The sequence below is a fragment of the Telmatherina bonti genome, assembly GCF_933228915.1.
Source record: "Telmatherina bonti genome assembly, chromosome: 20".
NCBI lineage: Eukaryota > Metazoa > Chordata > Actinopteri > Atheriniformes > Telmatherinidae > Telmatherina > Telmatherina bonti.
The window spans coordinates 27561825-27579382 of NC_136618.1; the positions used below are offsets into that span (position 1 = coordinate 27561825).

General features: G+C 37.4%; 1 protein-coding gene across 1 annotated transcript in view; it reads left to right on the top strand.

Moving 5' to 3' along the window:
• The first annotated feature begins 914 nt into the window (after positions 1–914).
• The window catches only part of apbb1ip (amyloid beta (A4) precursor protein-binding, family B, member 1 interacting protein), a 30739-nt gene continuing 14095 nt past the window's right edge, over positions 915–17558 (top strand). The window contains exons 1-5 of the mRNA XM_079259358.1: positions 915–1055; positions 8595–8654; positions 9549–9636; positions 11075–11361; positions 15278–15355. Coding sequence (XP_079115484.1) covers positions 8595–8654; positions 9549–9636; positions 11075–11361; positions 15278–15355 — 513 coding nt within the window. The 5' untranslated portion in view covers positions 915–1055. The remainder of the gene's footprint in view (positions 1056–8594; positions 8655–9548; positions 9637–11074; positions 11362–15277; positions 15356–17558) is intronic.

Here is a 17558-nt window from a genome sequence, read left to right on the forward strand (position 1 = left end):
TCCACTTTACCATAGGATGACAGGGGTTTTCTTTTGCTACAGAGAAGGTGGTCTCTCCCATCTGAGGCTGGTCTAGCAGGGAAATATGACAGAGATGAGCTAATAATAGAGAAATAATGTAATTCTTGGCTTATATTTGCAAGGACAATGCAGCTGGATGTGGGTAAATTTGATCTTTAGACTGATTTTGCATGAATTTCTGGATGTGCGACCGTTTGAGAGTGTTAAAAAAGCAGAAGAGGAACCTTACTTTTTGCCCCCCCCCCCCATGTTGACTCAAGGACAAATGCAAATAAATAGAGCTATCTGTGTGTGTATGGTCAGATAAGAGCCAGAGGTTATTCATAGCTTGACAGTTTGACTCTTTTATTTCTCCGTGAAGATAACTGACTTTGTTACACCAGATTTATTTTAAAACAAAGACTATTGTTCAGCTTCATTTGTATTCAGAAGGGATATTTTGAGTATTTTTCTGAATGATTTAAACCAGTGGAGCTCAGGTGGAGTCCTTCATTGCTCTGATGTGCCACATTATAACCACTCCCATCCGAAGACTTGCTGTAAATCAGTTCCACTGAGGTGAATTATTAACCGAGACCCGTCACATTCCTCAGGTCGGTTCGCTTTGTTTTGCTCTACAGACTTCCTCGTCTGCTCCAGCGGCTGTCAGTCACCATCTCCACTGAAATCCACTGCCCCCCTCCCAACAACCTTCCACCTCTCCAACGGTTTGCAGCTACAGTAGCAGATAAGGTGCACTGTTAGGGGGGCACGGCCCAGCGCTGTCCATACAAGACTGTTGTGAAAATTCTCGTCTCTCCGCAGGAATGCAGTGACAAGTCTAGACCTGAACTTCCGCATTAAGCAGGAAGAAGTCAGCAGTCAGAGAGCCAGATGCAATCCACATCAACACACCCAGATCTGCCTGCATATGACTGCTATTTTTAACGGTCTGGATTTTTGTGAGAAAATAATATCTTAAGGTGGAACTAATGTCCGTGACACTTTCATCCTGAAGCCACCTGTTGAAACTAAGGATCATCGTACCTGAAAAGGTAAGTTTACATCTGCTCCGTTCACTGCTCTACCTGTAAATGTGAAGATTTAGACCTGTTTTACTTGGAACATTAGGCTATAAATATTCTGTTTAAACACCTCTTCACACAGTAACTGAATCTGGGTTCATGTTTTTTACAGTAAAAGAAAAACTGATTTATCTAAAAAGATTATTAAACTGTTGGACAATGGAAACCACAAGCTGCCACATTTCAGGAAAAGACGTATTGGTATAAGTTTCTTCCCATCAAATGACACTTCATTTGGTGTCATTGAGTGTGTTTTAATGTGCTTCTTTTTAAAAGGATGAACATTTAGCTGGGTGGACCATGCTGTGATGTCAGACTGCTGTATGACACAATAGCTTCATGAAACGGATACGGCTCACCGCGTGTTTTAAAGCTGGCAGCGCTGTCAGTTTGTCGCTGGTTTCAGGAACATTTAACATTTGGTTTAATTAGAGAAATATGAGTGAAATTAGATGTAAATTGAAGGCGTACTTTAAGCCTTTACTAAATGTTGTTTGCTACTCTGGATGTTGTTGAGTAATGTTTTAGTCATTGTACACGTTGTGACTGACTCATATGCAGCAGGGATTAGATGTTAAAAATAAACACATACCATTCAAAGACTGTAGTTCATCAATTTCAAGCATATGATAGATGAGAGCTAAGGTTTTGTACCTTGTCTCTTATGGTTTATGGACATAAAGCATTTGTTTCCCTTAATCTGCCTACTTTCTAACAGAGCATTCCCAGTTATTGAAACACATCTGCTTAAGCCCCAGTTACAGAAATGTGATCTGAGTTTTCTCTGCAGACACTCAGAGCAGATGTTCCCTTCACTGTCTTGCCTGTTACATTAAAAGACTTGCTGTATGCTTAACCTTTAATGTACAGAATATTTGAGACTGTAAGCTGTTTAGAGTGGCTGCCTGCAATTAATATTTGTAACAGTTTTTATTTATTTATTTGTTTTGATAGTAGAATAGTTGGATATTCTAACATAGAGTTTTAATGGGCGTAGGTGGGAAGAAAAGTACATGTTGCTTCAGTCATATGATTTTATATATTGGGAAGATAAACAACTTATCAGGTCTTAAAGATGCATTCTGTAACTTTCTGGTCTTAAAACTATGTGTTCCAGACTTGTTTGATGACACAGTGACATCTAGAGCTGTGACGATGTGCTTTTGTTCCGATTCGATTCGATTCAGATTTTTTGGGCGCCGATTCGATTTAAATTGCGATTTTCACAGTTCCTTGATATTGCCGATTTTTGTAGATTAAAAGCAAAAGTACAAAACTTTTCTTTGCCTGTCATTTTTCTTGATTTCAATTAAAAACACACACCCCAATAGCCAAACCATCATTCTGCTGCTATAATGCCCAAGAAGACAAGTAAAAAGATCTATAAAAACAATAAAAATTATTTTAAAAAAAAGATAATGGATTATATTTATTAATTATAAAAAAAAAATAGATTTTTTTTCAACAAAAAAAATCCATTTTAAAATTGTGAAGCAAAAACTCCCGATATTCGATTTTTCGATTTGATTTTTCCAAACTTAGTGACGCATACTGTGCATTTCTAGAGCTGCTGCTGCCCGGCAGCGTCCTGAGGATGAGGAACCAAACTACACAACTTTGACATCTCAACGCAATGTGATGTTGTAGCAGAGTTTTGCCTCCGTTGCTAGGCTCCCCCTAACAACGGTTATTTTGGCATCTGTCTTGCATCCTATCTGTACTCTAAGCTCTCTTGAGCGAGTAAAAGTCAGCTCAATGTTGACTCTTGTTTAACCTTTGCTCTGTCATTTTCTGACTTTCTTTTTCTCTCTTCCTCCAATAATGTCCTCTTGCTTTTCTTTGATTAATCAGCCACTGTTTTGATATCCAGTTTCTCGATGTGACACGGCGCGTAAAGCAAAACTCCGCTGTAACATGGGATTTCAGGCAGAAACACAAAGTAGTGAAGTGCAGTTTCTCATCTTCAGGTTAAAAAGTTACAAATTGCTACTTTGAAATGAAAAAAATGCAAAAATTCAGAGGCAACGTGTAAGAAAACAGACAATCTCAAACAATCATTTTCTGTTTGAACGTATGGCTTTCACATTGCTGTGTAAGAGTTGTGGAATACATTGCCAGCATTAGATTCTTTTAACGCTCCACCGCAGCATTTTAAGTCAGGTCTGGACTATGACTGGACCACTACAACCCTTCTATCTTTTTCTTAAATTTTATTTTTAGACACTTTTTTGCAGTGGCTTGTAAAACTATTCATACCCCTTGAACTTTTCCACATTTTGTCACATTACACACCACAAACATAATTATATTTGACTGGAATTTAATGTGAAAGACCAACACAAAGTGTCATACAATTGTGAAGTACAATAAAAATTACATGATTTTTTTTTTTTCATGAATAAAAAACTGCTAAATGAGGCAGTTGTATGTGTTTGGATCATTTGGACAGATGGTTTTCCATTTGAGGAAAATATTTTAGTGTTCTGAGAAGTTCGTGGTGACTTCAATGACTGGAAGATGTCCAGGTCCTGTGCCTGTAAAACAAGCCCAAACCATCACCCTTCCACCACCGTGCTATGAGGTGTTTGTGCCATTATGTAGTTTGATTATCCTACATTATCTTGTACATTATGACCAAATACCTCCACTTTGCTGAGAAGTCTTGTAGTTTGATTAAATGTGACTTGGCAAGCCTCAGCTGAGCCACCATGTTCCTTTGGAGAGAATAGGCTTTCTCCTGACAAACCTTTAAAACATGGCCTCCTTTGTTGGTGTTTTTTCTTCTTGTATTGTCTCAAACTTTAATATTTATTTTGATAAATGAGGCCTAGAAAGTTTGAGTTGTAGTTCTTTGTTTTTTTTCAATTTGTCATTGCAGAGTCTGACCTTGGGGTGAACTCACAGGGATATTGTGAAATTACTTTTAATGAAAAGTCAGCTGTTTTCATTAATGAAATGGTTTTTACTTGTGAAAGAGTTAAAGGGTTGCATTTTCTTATGACTGTAAAAGCTTGGAAACAAGCGTTTCTGTCCTATTGCATGTTAAATCCTTTCATTGCTCTCTCTCTCTCTCTCTCTCTCTGTTGTCTCACAAAGAGCCATCTCCTCAAGTCATCAGCTTGTTTTCTTTGTTGAAACATGTTTGAATAAAACTGAAGACTGAGTTCACTCCTCAAGACTTTAACAGCGGTAAAAGCTCTCAGCCAGTGTTAGTCACACCTGTCTTTCAGTCAGAAGAGCTTTCTGATAGAAATCTTTTATGTCTCAGCTAACTATGTCAGTTCTAATTATTATGTGAACTGTTTATTATTGTAGAGGACTTTCAAAATGTAATTTTATGGAGAGTTATTGTGTTCATATTTCATTTGGTGTGAAAATAAAGAGGGATTCTCTCGTCATTCTACTAAAGCAGAAGTGAACCGCCTGCAGAATTCACCCCTTTTCTGTGGTTTTCATCTGCATATGACACAGCCCAGTAGTGCAGTTTCCACTTCGCTGCTTGTTTGTGACTCTGTTTGCACATCTACACGAGGAAGAAGTGCCTCTCATATTGGGTCATCATCAGATGCTTTCACAAACTAACCACATGCACCCACCCTTCCTTTCTTCTTTTCACTGAATGTCATTTAAGAGCTTATTTCTTTTCTTTTTGTTTTTAAATATGTTTGTCTTCTTAAAGCAAAATCTCAAACCTATCTGTCAAATTAATGTGACACTAAAATAAGGTATGATAAAAGGATCCTAATAATACACATATAAGATAAAGTTTCAGAGTTTACCTGACTACTGTAGCAATAATGAAGGAAGAAGCAGCATGTAACACGTAAGTTGTTGCTGACACCACTTCCGATTCCAACAAGGCAAGTGGCAGGAAGTTTACTCTTTACCATTTCCTCCATATGCACACCATGAAGTGGAAGATTGAGCTCACACTGCCCAGTTACATAAGCACATCACCTGTAATTATGTTTACACACACTCATATGGGTGGAGATTGCCATTATAACCAGAGAAGTTTTACCTAACTAGCCGGCCAAATGTGAGACATGGAATCAGGACATTGTCTCATGAGCACATCTGTTATATGTTGAAATAGGATTTATCCCACATGAATAATTTCCTGGAACATAATCAGTCACACTTGTCTTCCCCAAAGTGTGACTGGAAGTTTGCACACAGTGCATTTTGATTAAATTTTAAAATTTCTCCTTTTTTTTTCTTAAGGTTAATAATCAGATTACAAACTGTGATGACAGAAAGCTGTGAGCTACACTTCCATAAAGATCATATTTCATGTTAATGCAAGATGGCGGTAATGAAAACATAGACTACAACAGTTGTTATGCAATCGTTTGGGAGGAGAATCACTCTAGGCGAGGAGCTCCACCTGGTTGGAGCTTGAGCAACGTTTCTATGTCGGTTTCTGCAAAGAGCACCAAAAGAGAAGCGTTTCAGAAACCAGCTGCTTTTCTGAGGGCTTGCTGAGATACACAGAAGTAGATGACTTTTACGTATTATTAACCACACCACGGTTTAACTGAACCCGAGATGTTTCTTCACATACCCCAAGAAACCCAAACCATCTGCTAAGCTACAGCTATGTTGGTTGGTGTTACAATGTTCAACCTATGTTGACAGATGTGTGTTTTTATCATCACTTCAAATTAAAATGTACACAAACATTATTTCTGTAAAATCTCCTATTTTTTATATACTGACACGCTACCAAACTTCTGCCATTTCCCCCGGCACGCACCTCCGATCGACGACTAATTCGACATCCGTCTGGCATCCTACCTGACCCGCTAGCTTTCTCCAGTCAGCAAAAGACGAACTTAGGATGATTCTTGTTTTGTCCATTTCTCTTTTTTTTAAATTTCCTTGCGTTTCTTTGCTGAATCAGCGACATTGCGTGTTCAAAACAGTCAGTTCCTTATTATACGGTGAAGCGAAACTCTGCTACAACGTAACGTCCCGAATGTAAGTTACATAGCGTGGTTTCTCAGCCTCGGGACGCTGGTGGGCAGCGCTTCCAGAAATACACATGACAAATGTCCGGGGCGTTGTGTTTCAAGGTCAGAAAGTTACGTAATGCGTCTTTAAAGTAACAGTACATAGCTTGCTGACTATAAAACGCTCTGCTTCTGACCTATCTCTCATTGTCCTGCAGAGTCCCGAGGCTGAAAAACCCCAAATCCTCACTTTGTGCTCCTACCCAGGTTATCACATGGCATCGCATCACATGACTGAAACGAGATATCCACCCGCGGGCAGATTTAAAGGCAAACCATGGCTGATTCAGCAAAGACAAGCAAGACAACATAATCATGGGACTAGAGGAAACAAAAATGACAAAAGCAATACATTAGATTACGATGACTTTTACCGTCTGCAAAGAGCTCAGAGAAGAGACAGACTGCAAAAGGCATGACAAATTAACTCAGTGAGGCTAGGGAAAAAATCAGTTCAGTAATGCCGTTTTAACAAATCTAAGAGCTTTCACTGGTTGTGAGGCTTGAGTTACACAAATGTTAGCTTTAAGATAGCAACAGTTTATCTTAATTCAAGCCCTTTGTACAGTTCTCCACTACAGTGTTCTCCATTACAGCAGCCTTTATACAGCGACTGTTGTTCCTCACGTTGCTGTGTAGAAGTTCAGGGAGATGACCGTAAATGCACTAAGTTGAAAGTGTTGTTGGTTCTTAATCATAAGTGGAAGTTTTCACTTCTGTATGTAAATGTTTGATCCTGAATTTGTGTAAGTATCTCTAAATATTGGCTTCATCCTGCAGAGAATGCAGACGTATTGCCTCTACTGTTTACATGCGGATTCATTAGCTTTTAGTCAAGACGTGTCATGCAAATCCATCCTTTTGTTTGGTCAGAAAAAGAAATGAATGACAACTGGAAAGCGGAGATGTACAATAATATGAATTAATTTAGCTTTTAATAGCTAACAACTGATGGCAGGGAGGTGGTACCTTTATAACCAAAAAGAAAGGATTAGCATTGTGACGCTTATTCCCTAACTCACATTGTTTCTGCAGCTGTAATTTCTGTTACCATTTCCATGGACTAGATAAACTCATCTTATCAGAACACAGATGGGATGAAACCGTTGTAAATACGCCACCAGAAGGAGAAAAGTGTGCACTATTGCATTTCTGCCATTAGCTCAAGGAAACCATCTCATTTCCTTAGCTACTACTCATGTTCCAGTGTCAGAAAAGAAAACAGACTCACTGTTTTGACTGTGAATTCTAGACCATCATAACATTTGCTTTGAGAAATGAGGCTGCAAATAATACATGTCACACAGGCAGTTGACTGTATGTAATAACAGTGAGTCTTTAAGCGTTGTTTTAAGGAAAAACACAGCTACTATAATGGTCTTTTTGTGCTGCTTTGCTACTATAAGCTTAAATAATTGGTGCTAATTATGCCAATATTTCATACTATGCTTCCATGTCAAGGTTAAATCACATAAATCTACAACAGTCAAAAATGAGAGTTAACACTTAAACTTGATCAACAATGCATTTTTTTGCAATCAATCCTACTGAAAACTTTGCCATTATTCTGACATAACTCCCTTTGTGGACTGGCTTGTGTTATTCTGATAGCAAAGGAGGAAATACAATTTTTCATTCCAACATTTACAGCAAGACATGACAAGTTCTAACAAATAATGATGCCCTGAAGTTGTGCATACATTCTTCTGTTTGTGTCAGTCTGGGCTGGAGATTGCCTTGCATGATAATGTAGCTGCAGGGAACATATTTCTGCACACATTTCGTTGCACCTCACCTGTGACTTGCATCTGTATTTGTTTTCCTCTTGCAAACGGTTACAGTATACCGCCTCATTCCCGGCTTGATAGTTATAATCAAAGTATATTAAATATAAAGCAGCTACAAAACGTTCTTCTATTGTTATGTTAATAAACCTATACTTCTCTGTTATGTCTTAGTTCAGCTGTGTCCAAAGTCGGTCCTCCAGGATCACAAACTGCAGGTTTTTTAATGTTTCCCTGCTGCAACACAACTGACTCTAATTCTGCACAGTGACTCATTAGTTTTAATCAGGTTTGCTGGAGCAGGGAAACATAGAAAACATGTAGGACTGGGGTTGGACAGCCCTGTCTTAGCTAATTCAAAGCTTATCTCGTTTGTATGAAGTCCTGAATCTTCACATTTTTATTTCTTATAGGGGGAACCAGTGTTCTAATAGGAGGATTTATAGATGCACAAACTATCATTCCTGCTTTTGAGTCCAGCTACAAATAATCAATTGACAACGTTAAACTTGTACAAAATTAGATATTTGAGCAGCTTCTACTGACAGTCCAGACTGATCTGGACTCCTCTTTTCTACCCCTGTGGAGCTGATGCTCACAGATCAACCAGCTGTTGCCTCTGCTCTCTGGGACACAACTGTGAAGTACTTAATATTCTCATTAAATACTTGTTTTTAAGCTTTTTTCTTATTTCTTTTGTCTTCACTAACTAGATGGAAGACATTGATGCCATGTTCTCTGACCTGCTTGGGGAGATGGATCTCCTCACCCAGGTAAGTTCAGGCTGAGGTTGTGTCAACTTTAAGATGTTTTATTACAACCTTTTAATACATGTGTTTGTTTGTTTTTTCAATTGTTTATTGTATTTATTGATTGAACTGTATTGCAGTTTGCAAAAATAAAAAAAACTGAAAAAACTGAATAAATTCAAGTGTGACTGAAATAAAAGAGCGAGTTTGAATCTCTAACAAAGAGTGATTGAGTTCCACATCTAAGTTTTTACTGGAATTATTTTAAATAAATTAGAAAAATTCTGTTAATGTTTCAGCATAAGTTGCACCTTTAATGCAGAGTCTGCTGTTTTTCACATGTTAACATTATCAGAATGCATCATTACAATACAGTCATAAAATGAAGGGAAAATATGCATGGCTTCAGCAGCACAGATGCAACAACACATTATCTTTGGCGATCAAATTACTCTTATTTTTTAAAATAAGTATATGTGAAAATCACTAAACGCCCACCACTGACCACTGAGATGATGGCTCAGTGGAGGAAACACACAGTGGTCACAACCACATGTGACACTTCCTTCTTTAGAAGAGGTCAAATGAGACAACCACAGATTATTTTTTCATCTCATTGGAAAACCTGCTGATCACTTTGATGTTGTTTTCCAGCCAGCCCGTCATTTTAAATCACTTCAATTTGCCAAGAGGAGGCTTCACGTTGCACAAGGGAAAAGTTCATACTTAGAAACAGATGTAACATTAACTGTAAAGTTGGACCTTCTCACATTACTTAAAGAAAGTTTGGTTTTCAGGGCTCTTTGTGTATGCGGTGGATTGGTCGAGCAGACCGAGCCTCAGGGGGTTTTGTGGCTGGGTGCAGAAATTGCACTGACACTCTTATAAATGCAGAGCCTTGTTCGTTTTTACTTTCAGAGCCTCGGACAGGAAACGGTGCCTCCTGAACCTCAGCCCAGCACCAATGAAGAAGTCAACTTCTCCATTGGCTTCACTGACCTCAACGGTACTTAAAACTTTGTTTGTCATACGGTTTGTGCAAACATGACATGAACTTGGTGTTGAGCTTTTGCACAATGACTTACTAGTGCAACACCCCAGTTATGCAATCACATGTTTCAGCATCAAGAAACTTATCAAAATTTTGGAACGGATGTAAAAAAAGACTAATTAAAATGTAAATAAAGAACAATTTTGCCACTCTGCTCTGCATGATTAGTTGTTCAAGATAAACAAAGTCTAACCACTGTTTTCCAACTAAACCGGGTGTGAAACAAGAAGTAAGTAGATCAAGGTCAGAACATCTGATGGTATTAAGACTTTTCTCTAGTCCTTTCCCTTTTTTCATGTGTTCACCGAACACTGTCTGATCTGTATACACTGATAGCTCATACAACTGCTTAAAACAAATGTAAAGGATTTAAAGACAAAGTGCTTTCACATAACTTTTATTAACAAAATATGGCCTTAACTTTCCAAATAATGAGTTTTACATTCACCCTTGTGTGGCCGTATTCATTTGCTCTTTAAAAAAGCTAAGAACAAACATGTTAGCTCTGAGCTAACTGTTGACAAATAAGCTAGCATGTTTTAAAGCCGGTTTGTTTTCAGCATTAGCATGATTTGCTAATCAGAACTATACTAAGTTAACTTGTAAAGGAATGTCATTAGTTTTGTAAATCACTTGAGTACCTGCTAGCTGAGGGAAGCTTACGATAAAGCTAATGTGAAGCAGCCTAAACCTGAATTCCTACAGACCAATATAACCCACCCAGGGCCGGATTAAAAGTGCACAGGCCCCTGGGCCCAGAGTCTTCCAGGGGCCCCGTTCCACACCATATCATTGTGGAAATTGTGAATGATACACTGTGAAACGACATTTCTAATATTTCTCAGCCAGTGGTACCAATAGCAACGCACTAGACGCACTGTAACTATCTAGCTTTTATGTACATTTTTTTCATGTCCAAACTGCTGGTGTTTGCCCTACACGGGTACCGCATGGGCCCCAACTGGTTATGGGCCCCTGGGCCTGTGCCCATAGTGCCCATTGGATCATTCCGCCTTGAATCCATCTGATCAAACGATATTGAAGCCCAAGTTTACTAATTATTAAAAGTCTGACCACTGAGAAAATGAGGTGTGCAGAATCTACCCATTGATGATAAATGTTGTCCAATAAAGTCCGAGTTAATCATATAACATAGTTATCGTTCATAAATTATTTATTATGAGTTCTTACAGGTAAAGTGTCATTCAGTAAAAACTATAGTACATCCCATTAACTGGACCAGCAGACTTATTCATGAAAAGTAAAAGAAAGATGGGGGAGAAGTTAAACAAAAAAAAAGACATTATTAACTTTGGTATTATGAAGCTGAAAACCCACAAAAAAGATGAATTTTCTGAAGTTATTTCTTGGCTAAATTATTCTGCTTCACCAGAGAGCCTTAATGAACTGGAGGACAATGACTTTGATGCGCTCATGGCTGATTTGGTGGCTGACCTCAACGCAACGGAAGAGAAACTTGCAGCAGAGATAAAAGGTCTGGAGGTACCACCTCCACCGAAAAGCCTTAGCACCCAGCCTGATACTTCCAGTACACCAACATTACCAAGAAGCAGCACCAGCAGCAGCAGCATCAGCATCAGCAGCAGCAGTGATCTTAGCATCCCATCTTCCTCCGCCACCTCTCCTTTGCCACCTCCTCAGTCAGCAAAGCCGTCAAAGGTGGGTCAGCTCATTCTACATAAGACTAGCATTAACTTTAATCCCTATTTATTTTAAATAAAGCTATTATAAAACTAATTTAGGTTGCGTTAAGTTTTAAAAGCACAGTAATGAAATACAATTAGTTTTTTTCTTGAAACAACAGATGCAAAAAAGCACAGCAATAATGTCACACTGTTTTTTTTTTACTGGTTGCATGTCTCATTTAACCACATGTAAATGCTTTTTAAGCCATGCGTGACAAGGCACTTTTTAAAACAAACATTACATCTTTCATTCCAGCATTTTTTTCTTTCTCTCTGTGGAAGTCAGAAGAGTGGTATTGCTCTCAGAGCACTTGGTGAGATCATAGGGAAGTTGTTCCAGGACGGAGGCATCTGTTACAGTTACTAGGACTTGTGAGGCGAAACAGTCAGAGTGTCTGTCTGGAACAGATCAAACACAAACAGAAAAGTGTAACAGGATCAATTGGGTGGCAGTGTTGGAGGTGGGGTAGCCAGACAGGAGCTTATTGCTTTAGCAGAGTTTGTGACTTCATCCCTCTGTGGTAAAAACACCAGCTGTGCCGAAGCAAAGAACGTGTCAGTGTTAGGTAAATGTGTATAAGTTAATTAAAGCTGTTTAAGGATATTCCTGTGTGATAGTGCCTAACTTTTGAGGACAAATCCAAACAAAAGAGTGACACCCGAGAAGCTAATAGTATCAAAGAACTTCTCGTTATGCAATGAAATTCAATTAAACAATGTGCTGCGCCACCTGGAAATGTAATAGTTCATCCTGAGTTGGACTCAGCTGAATTTGATCCTGTGCATCTCATTTACCTAAATCACCTTCGTTTCATAAACCAGCTGGGAAAAACAGTGTATAGTGTTCACTTTTATCCAGAGTTCGGTTAAAAAAAATACACAAACCCTAACCCTATAAACCATAAGTAAATGTGCACTATTTATCCTGTTTTTATAACTTCTTCTATCATTTGTAAGATCTGATTTTATCTATAAACTCCATTTAAAACAACCACAATTGACTAAACTGCTGTAAAGCTAAAAGAGAACAAATGTGTCTTTAGTTGTGTTATAAAACTGTGGACATAAACTGAGCATTTACTTTTAACTGGAAAGCAGTTTCAAAGTTTTGGAGCTGCCACTACAAAGTCAAATTCTCACTGTTTTAACTAACCTTGACCGGGGAACAACTAGAAGCAGCGTTTTAAGAATATACTCAGGTGCAAATGGTTAAGTTTTAAAAACAGAACAAAAAATTGCATAATCCATGTTAAACTGAGGAGTAGTGGAGAGATATAGTATGCAAGAGGGGATAGGTTTTTTTTTTTGTTGTTTTGTTTTTACCGTATATACCAGCTGCAGACAGGATAAAAATGTAGCTGATAGGCATAAGAACGACAATTACAGTAAAGTCAGCCTTGGTAGGGCTGTAATTGTTGTATTCAAGTAATAGTTGGAAAGAAAGTAGTCTAGAAAACTTTCTTAAAAGAGGTAAATGAACTTGTATGGCTCTTTTTCAGCCATTCCAACAACTGACAGTGCTTTACACTACATGTCACAGTCACCCATTCACACATAAACATACACTGATAGGTACTTCAGGGGGCAAATCAGGCTTCAGCGTCTTCACTGACACATGTTGTCCGGTGTAGCCTGGAATCAAGCCTCCAATTTTCTAGGTAAAGACGATTGTTCTTCCAAAGCTACAGCCACCCATAAAAGAAAAAAAAATATCTTTTCACCTATGCATTTATTTGTCTGAATGTTTGTTTGAAATTAAACATGATTCCCGTATTCCTGCGATGAGTTATAGAACAGAAAACCAAAGGGGCTTCTTAAATCTGAGGAACTGGGGAAGCCTAAAAAAACAACTTCTGACTTTAATAGTTTCACTGACTTTACTGTGAACACAGGTTTTCACATTGTTTCATGTATAAAAGTTTCTTGACCCAGTTCATTTGCACCTCTCTACCTACATGTCCAAAAACCAAAATAAGCCTTCATGCTCATTCTACAGTAGGGTGGGGGGGTGTCCATGTATTTAAAGTTGGCTGCTAGGTCTGTTTTACTTGGGTTGATTAGTAATCTCTGTTTGCTTTTTTTATGCTGTTTTATAGAACTTGTGCTGCCATCTTGGCCAGATCGCTCTAATAAAAGAGATTACTAATCTCACTGAGGTTTTAATTGGTCAGATAAAGGAGAAATAATTACATGATTGAGCATTTGACCACCCAAAGGTAGTTTAGGATAGATGTAACTGGTGTTGAGTCTTAAAGATTGAAATGTAGATCGATTTCTGATTGATCTGCAAAGCAATGAAATGAAATATTGTGCTTGTGAAAAATGGAGCCCATCACATAACATCACCAACATCACAGGTGACAGTGGAGGAAGATGAATCCTCTTAACTTAGAAATTCTCATCATCTAAATATGAAGTAAACCACTGGAAGGGACGTCAATGCCAACCTGATTTTTAAAGATGTCATGTGAAACATCAAAGGCTAATTACACGAAAATGCAGTGTATCAATAAAAACTCTAGTTTCTAGTTGTATCTAATCACTTTTCCAAAATTAACGCTATGTTTTTAATTCTCTTGGATCTATGCTTGTTGCGGGTTCAAATACATGGCAGCTGCCACATTTGTGCCATTATTTTTACTATGGTATCTCTGAATGGACAAACAACAACATTTGGGATAAGTAATGCCTATAGAACAGTGTTTTTCAACCACTGTGCCGTGGCACACTATGTACCGTGAGAGATTATCAGGTGTGCCCTGAGAAATTACCCGATTTCACCTATTTGGTCTAAAAAGGCAACTCTGTGTTCATCCAAACAGGCCCCAGTGAAAGATAATAAAATTCCTTCTTCTTGTGTTTATCTGATTTCTATTCAAGAGGCTTTGACGAGATGGACTTCATATTAATTATATGGCCTTTAAAAAAAAAATTTGTGATGTGCCTTGGGATTTTTCAGTGAAAAAAAAGTGTGCCTTGGCTCAAAAAAGTTTGAAAAACACTGATTTAGAAAAACTAGAAAAACTCATCGCTGCACTACAAGTAACACAGGATCCACTCACTGATTTCAAGACAATGTAGAGGAATATAAAGGTCAACTGCATCAAAAGCAGCAATACAATATAAAAGGATCCATTATTTTTTATAGGCCAAATTAAATGATGATTCCACTTCTTGCATTAAAATTTAACATAAAATGTATTTTTAATCAGGCTGACTAGTTATTATACATAACTGAGAAATAAAACAAAAATTTTTAAAAGTTTGTATCTGTCATTAACAAGACAATCGCTGCCATGACTAATCTGTAATTAAAGTTAACTGCAGCCGAATCCGAAACAAGGCCTGTTATTGTGTTGATGTTTACTTCCGTGTTTATTCTAGGACTCATTTGCTCTACATAATTCACAGTTTACAGGATTCTTCCTAAAAGTGCACTTCTTTCTTATTGGCTGGTTTCTGGAAGCTTCCCCAGAATCAGCACCCAGTGCATGTGAGCTACTGTCCACAACACAAAAAAACATGGTCATTCCTCAGCATCAGTATTATGATTTTAGTTATTTCTCTTGTGAATCTGTACTTTTACAGTGCAACTAACTTTTTGTCAGAATTTAGCCTAGTAGTAAGCATTTTTCTACCTACCAATGATTTTAAGACATGCAGTTATGCTATAAAGTCTCTATTGTCTTCACTGGCCATATAAAGAAATCCATAAACTGATGTCCGCTTGAGTTCAAAGGATCATAGGAAAGTGTTGGGAGCAGTCACACACCTGGCACAGAAAATTTATACAACCTTTATCATTATTATAAACCACTGAAATATTATAAATAAATATATATTTATGTATAAATCAACAGTCTTCTCACTGTACTGTTTGTCTTTTTCAGGAGGAAATAGAGGCGCAGATGAAAGCAGACAAAATTAAACTTGCTCTTGAGAAGCTGAAAGAAGCCAAAGTGAAAAAGGTAAGGCATGAAAACTTCATGTATTTTTCTTTATATGTGACTTGGTAGCAGTAAAGACACAAAGAATTATGACTACCTACAGACGAAAATGAAAAAAACTCAAACAAAGCACAGCTCTGTCTTCCTTCCTTTTCTTCGGGAGGAGTCATCAATCACATTAGTGGAAGGATGCCTTCATCTGGCCAATATCCTGCAGGACCACAAAGTTTCCTCTTTGGGTGATATGTTGTTGCTTTCGCATCAGCCAAGTGGCGTGTGGTTTTGCATGCAAACTACACGTTGGTTTTACAAAAATATCAACCTAATATCATGCTGACAGCATGCCATATTTTTGTCATAGGTGATGTGACTATGTGAACCAGTTCAGTAATGTGCTCATAAAGAACCTTTGTTGATGTTTTTATGGACTAATCTCATTAAGACAAATATACAAATGAACAGAATTTGTGTGAAATCTAAAGCAACCAGAAAATCTTTTTTTTTAAGTTAATCAGCATGAAAATGGAAGCTGAGAAAAATCCAAATGTGGCCATTTTTTACAGGGACATCTGTCTCGGGGTTGTGAGATGCAAGGATGTTATGGTTGTTAGTGGTTTCAGCAGATCTTCCTGTGGCTAGAGGCCCTCAAGTTTCAGATGTTCCCACTGCTTTTCGGCCGTGTTTTCAACGAGAATTTGTTCAGGGAAGTACTAAGAAGCTAAATAGTTTAAAACCCATAATTTTTCATTCAGTAATATGCCAAAACTGGATTCTTTTTAGGGACCGTTAAGACTCTAATAGTCTACAGTTGTGCTCATATGTATTCATCCCGTTTCAATAAAGAAAAGGCTGAATTTACAACAGTCACTCAAATAACTGGAGACTTAAAAAGGAACAATAACTAAAAATGTGCAAAAATATAATTTAGTAATATAAGACACTGTTTTTTCATTTAATTGAGTTGAAGAAAGAAAAAAAAAAAAAAAAAAAAAACCCAAATTGGTCCTGGACAAATTTGAGCACTTTTCTGTTGAACAGTGGGACAAAATACCTGTCAACAGGTGCAGAAGTCTGACTGTAGAGGAAACATTAAAGGTTTGTTCAACTAAATATTAGTTTATGAGTGATGTATTATGTAATAAATTATCTTATTTGTTTGCTTTTTAAAAATATTTATATTGAACCAGAATTAGAAAATAATGTAATGATTTTCATAAAAATGTTATTCATTATTACTTTAGTCAATTCCAGCTTATTTTACAGGCAGCTGTTTTTTTTTTTTTTTCCTTCTTTAATGAAAGTGTATGAATAAGTATGAGCACAACTGTAAGTCTTCCTGAGATAAAATCTCTCAAACCCACAGTTTTATGAAAAAAAAAAAAAAAAAAAAAAAAGTTAAGAAATTGGCAGACCTAAGGTCTTTGAAAATTCAGAGCTTCAGGAAGTTGGATTTGTTTCTAGACGAGAGGAAGCATGTATTCTCTACTCTGGAGCAAAATGGATCTCTTCCAGCTCCTGGCTAGTAAAGCCAGACAATGGAAAAGAAATGACTATCAAACTGTAGAGACATAAGTGCTGATTGTCTGGTTGTTCTAGTAAAGCCAGCATTAACAAGCAGAAGCAATCATTTAGTGTCCTGAGCCTGTCATTAAACACATAATCAAACAAGCTCCATGTGCTCACAGGCTGGATGTTTCACTCAGGACAATAAATGTTCAGCACATGAAGGAAAGTTAAGTCAAATAATATTACACAAAGATTATTTTAAAACAACTTTATCTATTTATTTTCTGGTTTTATAAACAATCCATAAAGTCCTTAACATAGCCAGAAAGAAAGACCTGTCTGAATGTCCACAATATTCCCGAACCCTTCATTTACTACATTGCTACACTATATAGCAGACAACATGGTGAACTCATTCTGTGGTCGATTCGGATACGAAGCTCGCTATTTTCTCCTCATTGCAGATCACATGACTACTGACTGTCACCACGGCAACCACCACACATTATTCCAAATCCAATCGAAACTCGTGTGAAAATATTTTATTTTAATTTTCTTATATTGTAATTTTATTCTTGCATAATTATTAAGTAAATAAGATTATAAAAAGAATGAACTATAGTTTCTTTTTTTAAACTGCTCTGACATTCATGTTACTTGCGCTACTTTCAGCTCCTGCCTGCAATGCATTGTGGTCTATCTTGATCCGTCTTAGTGA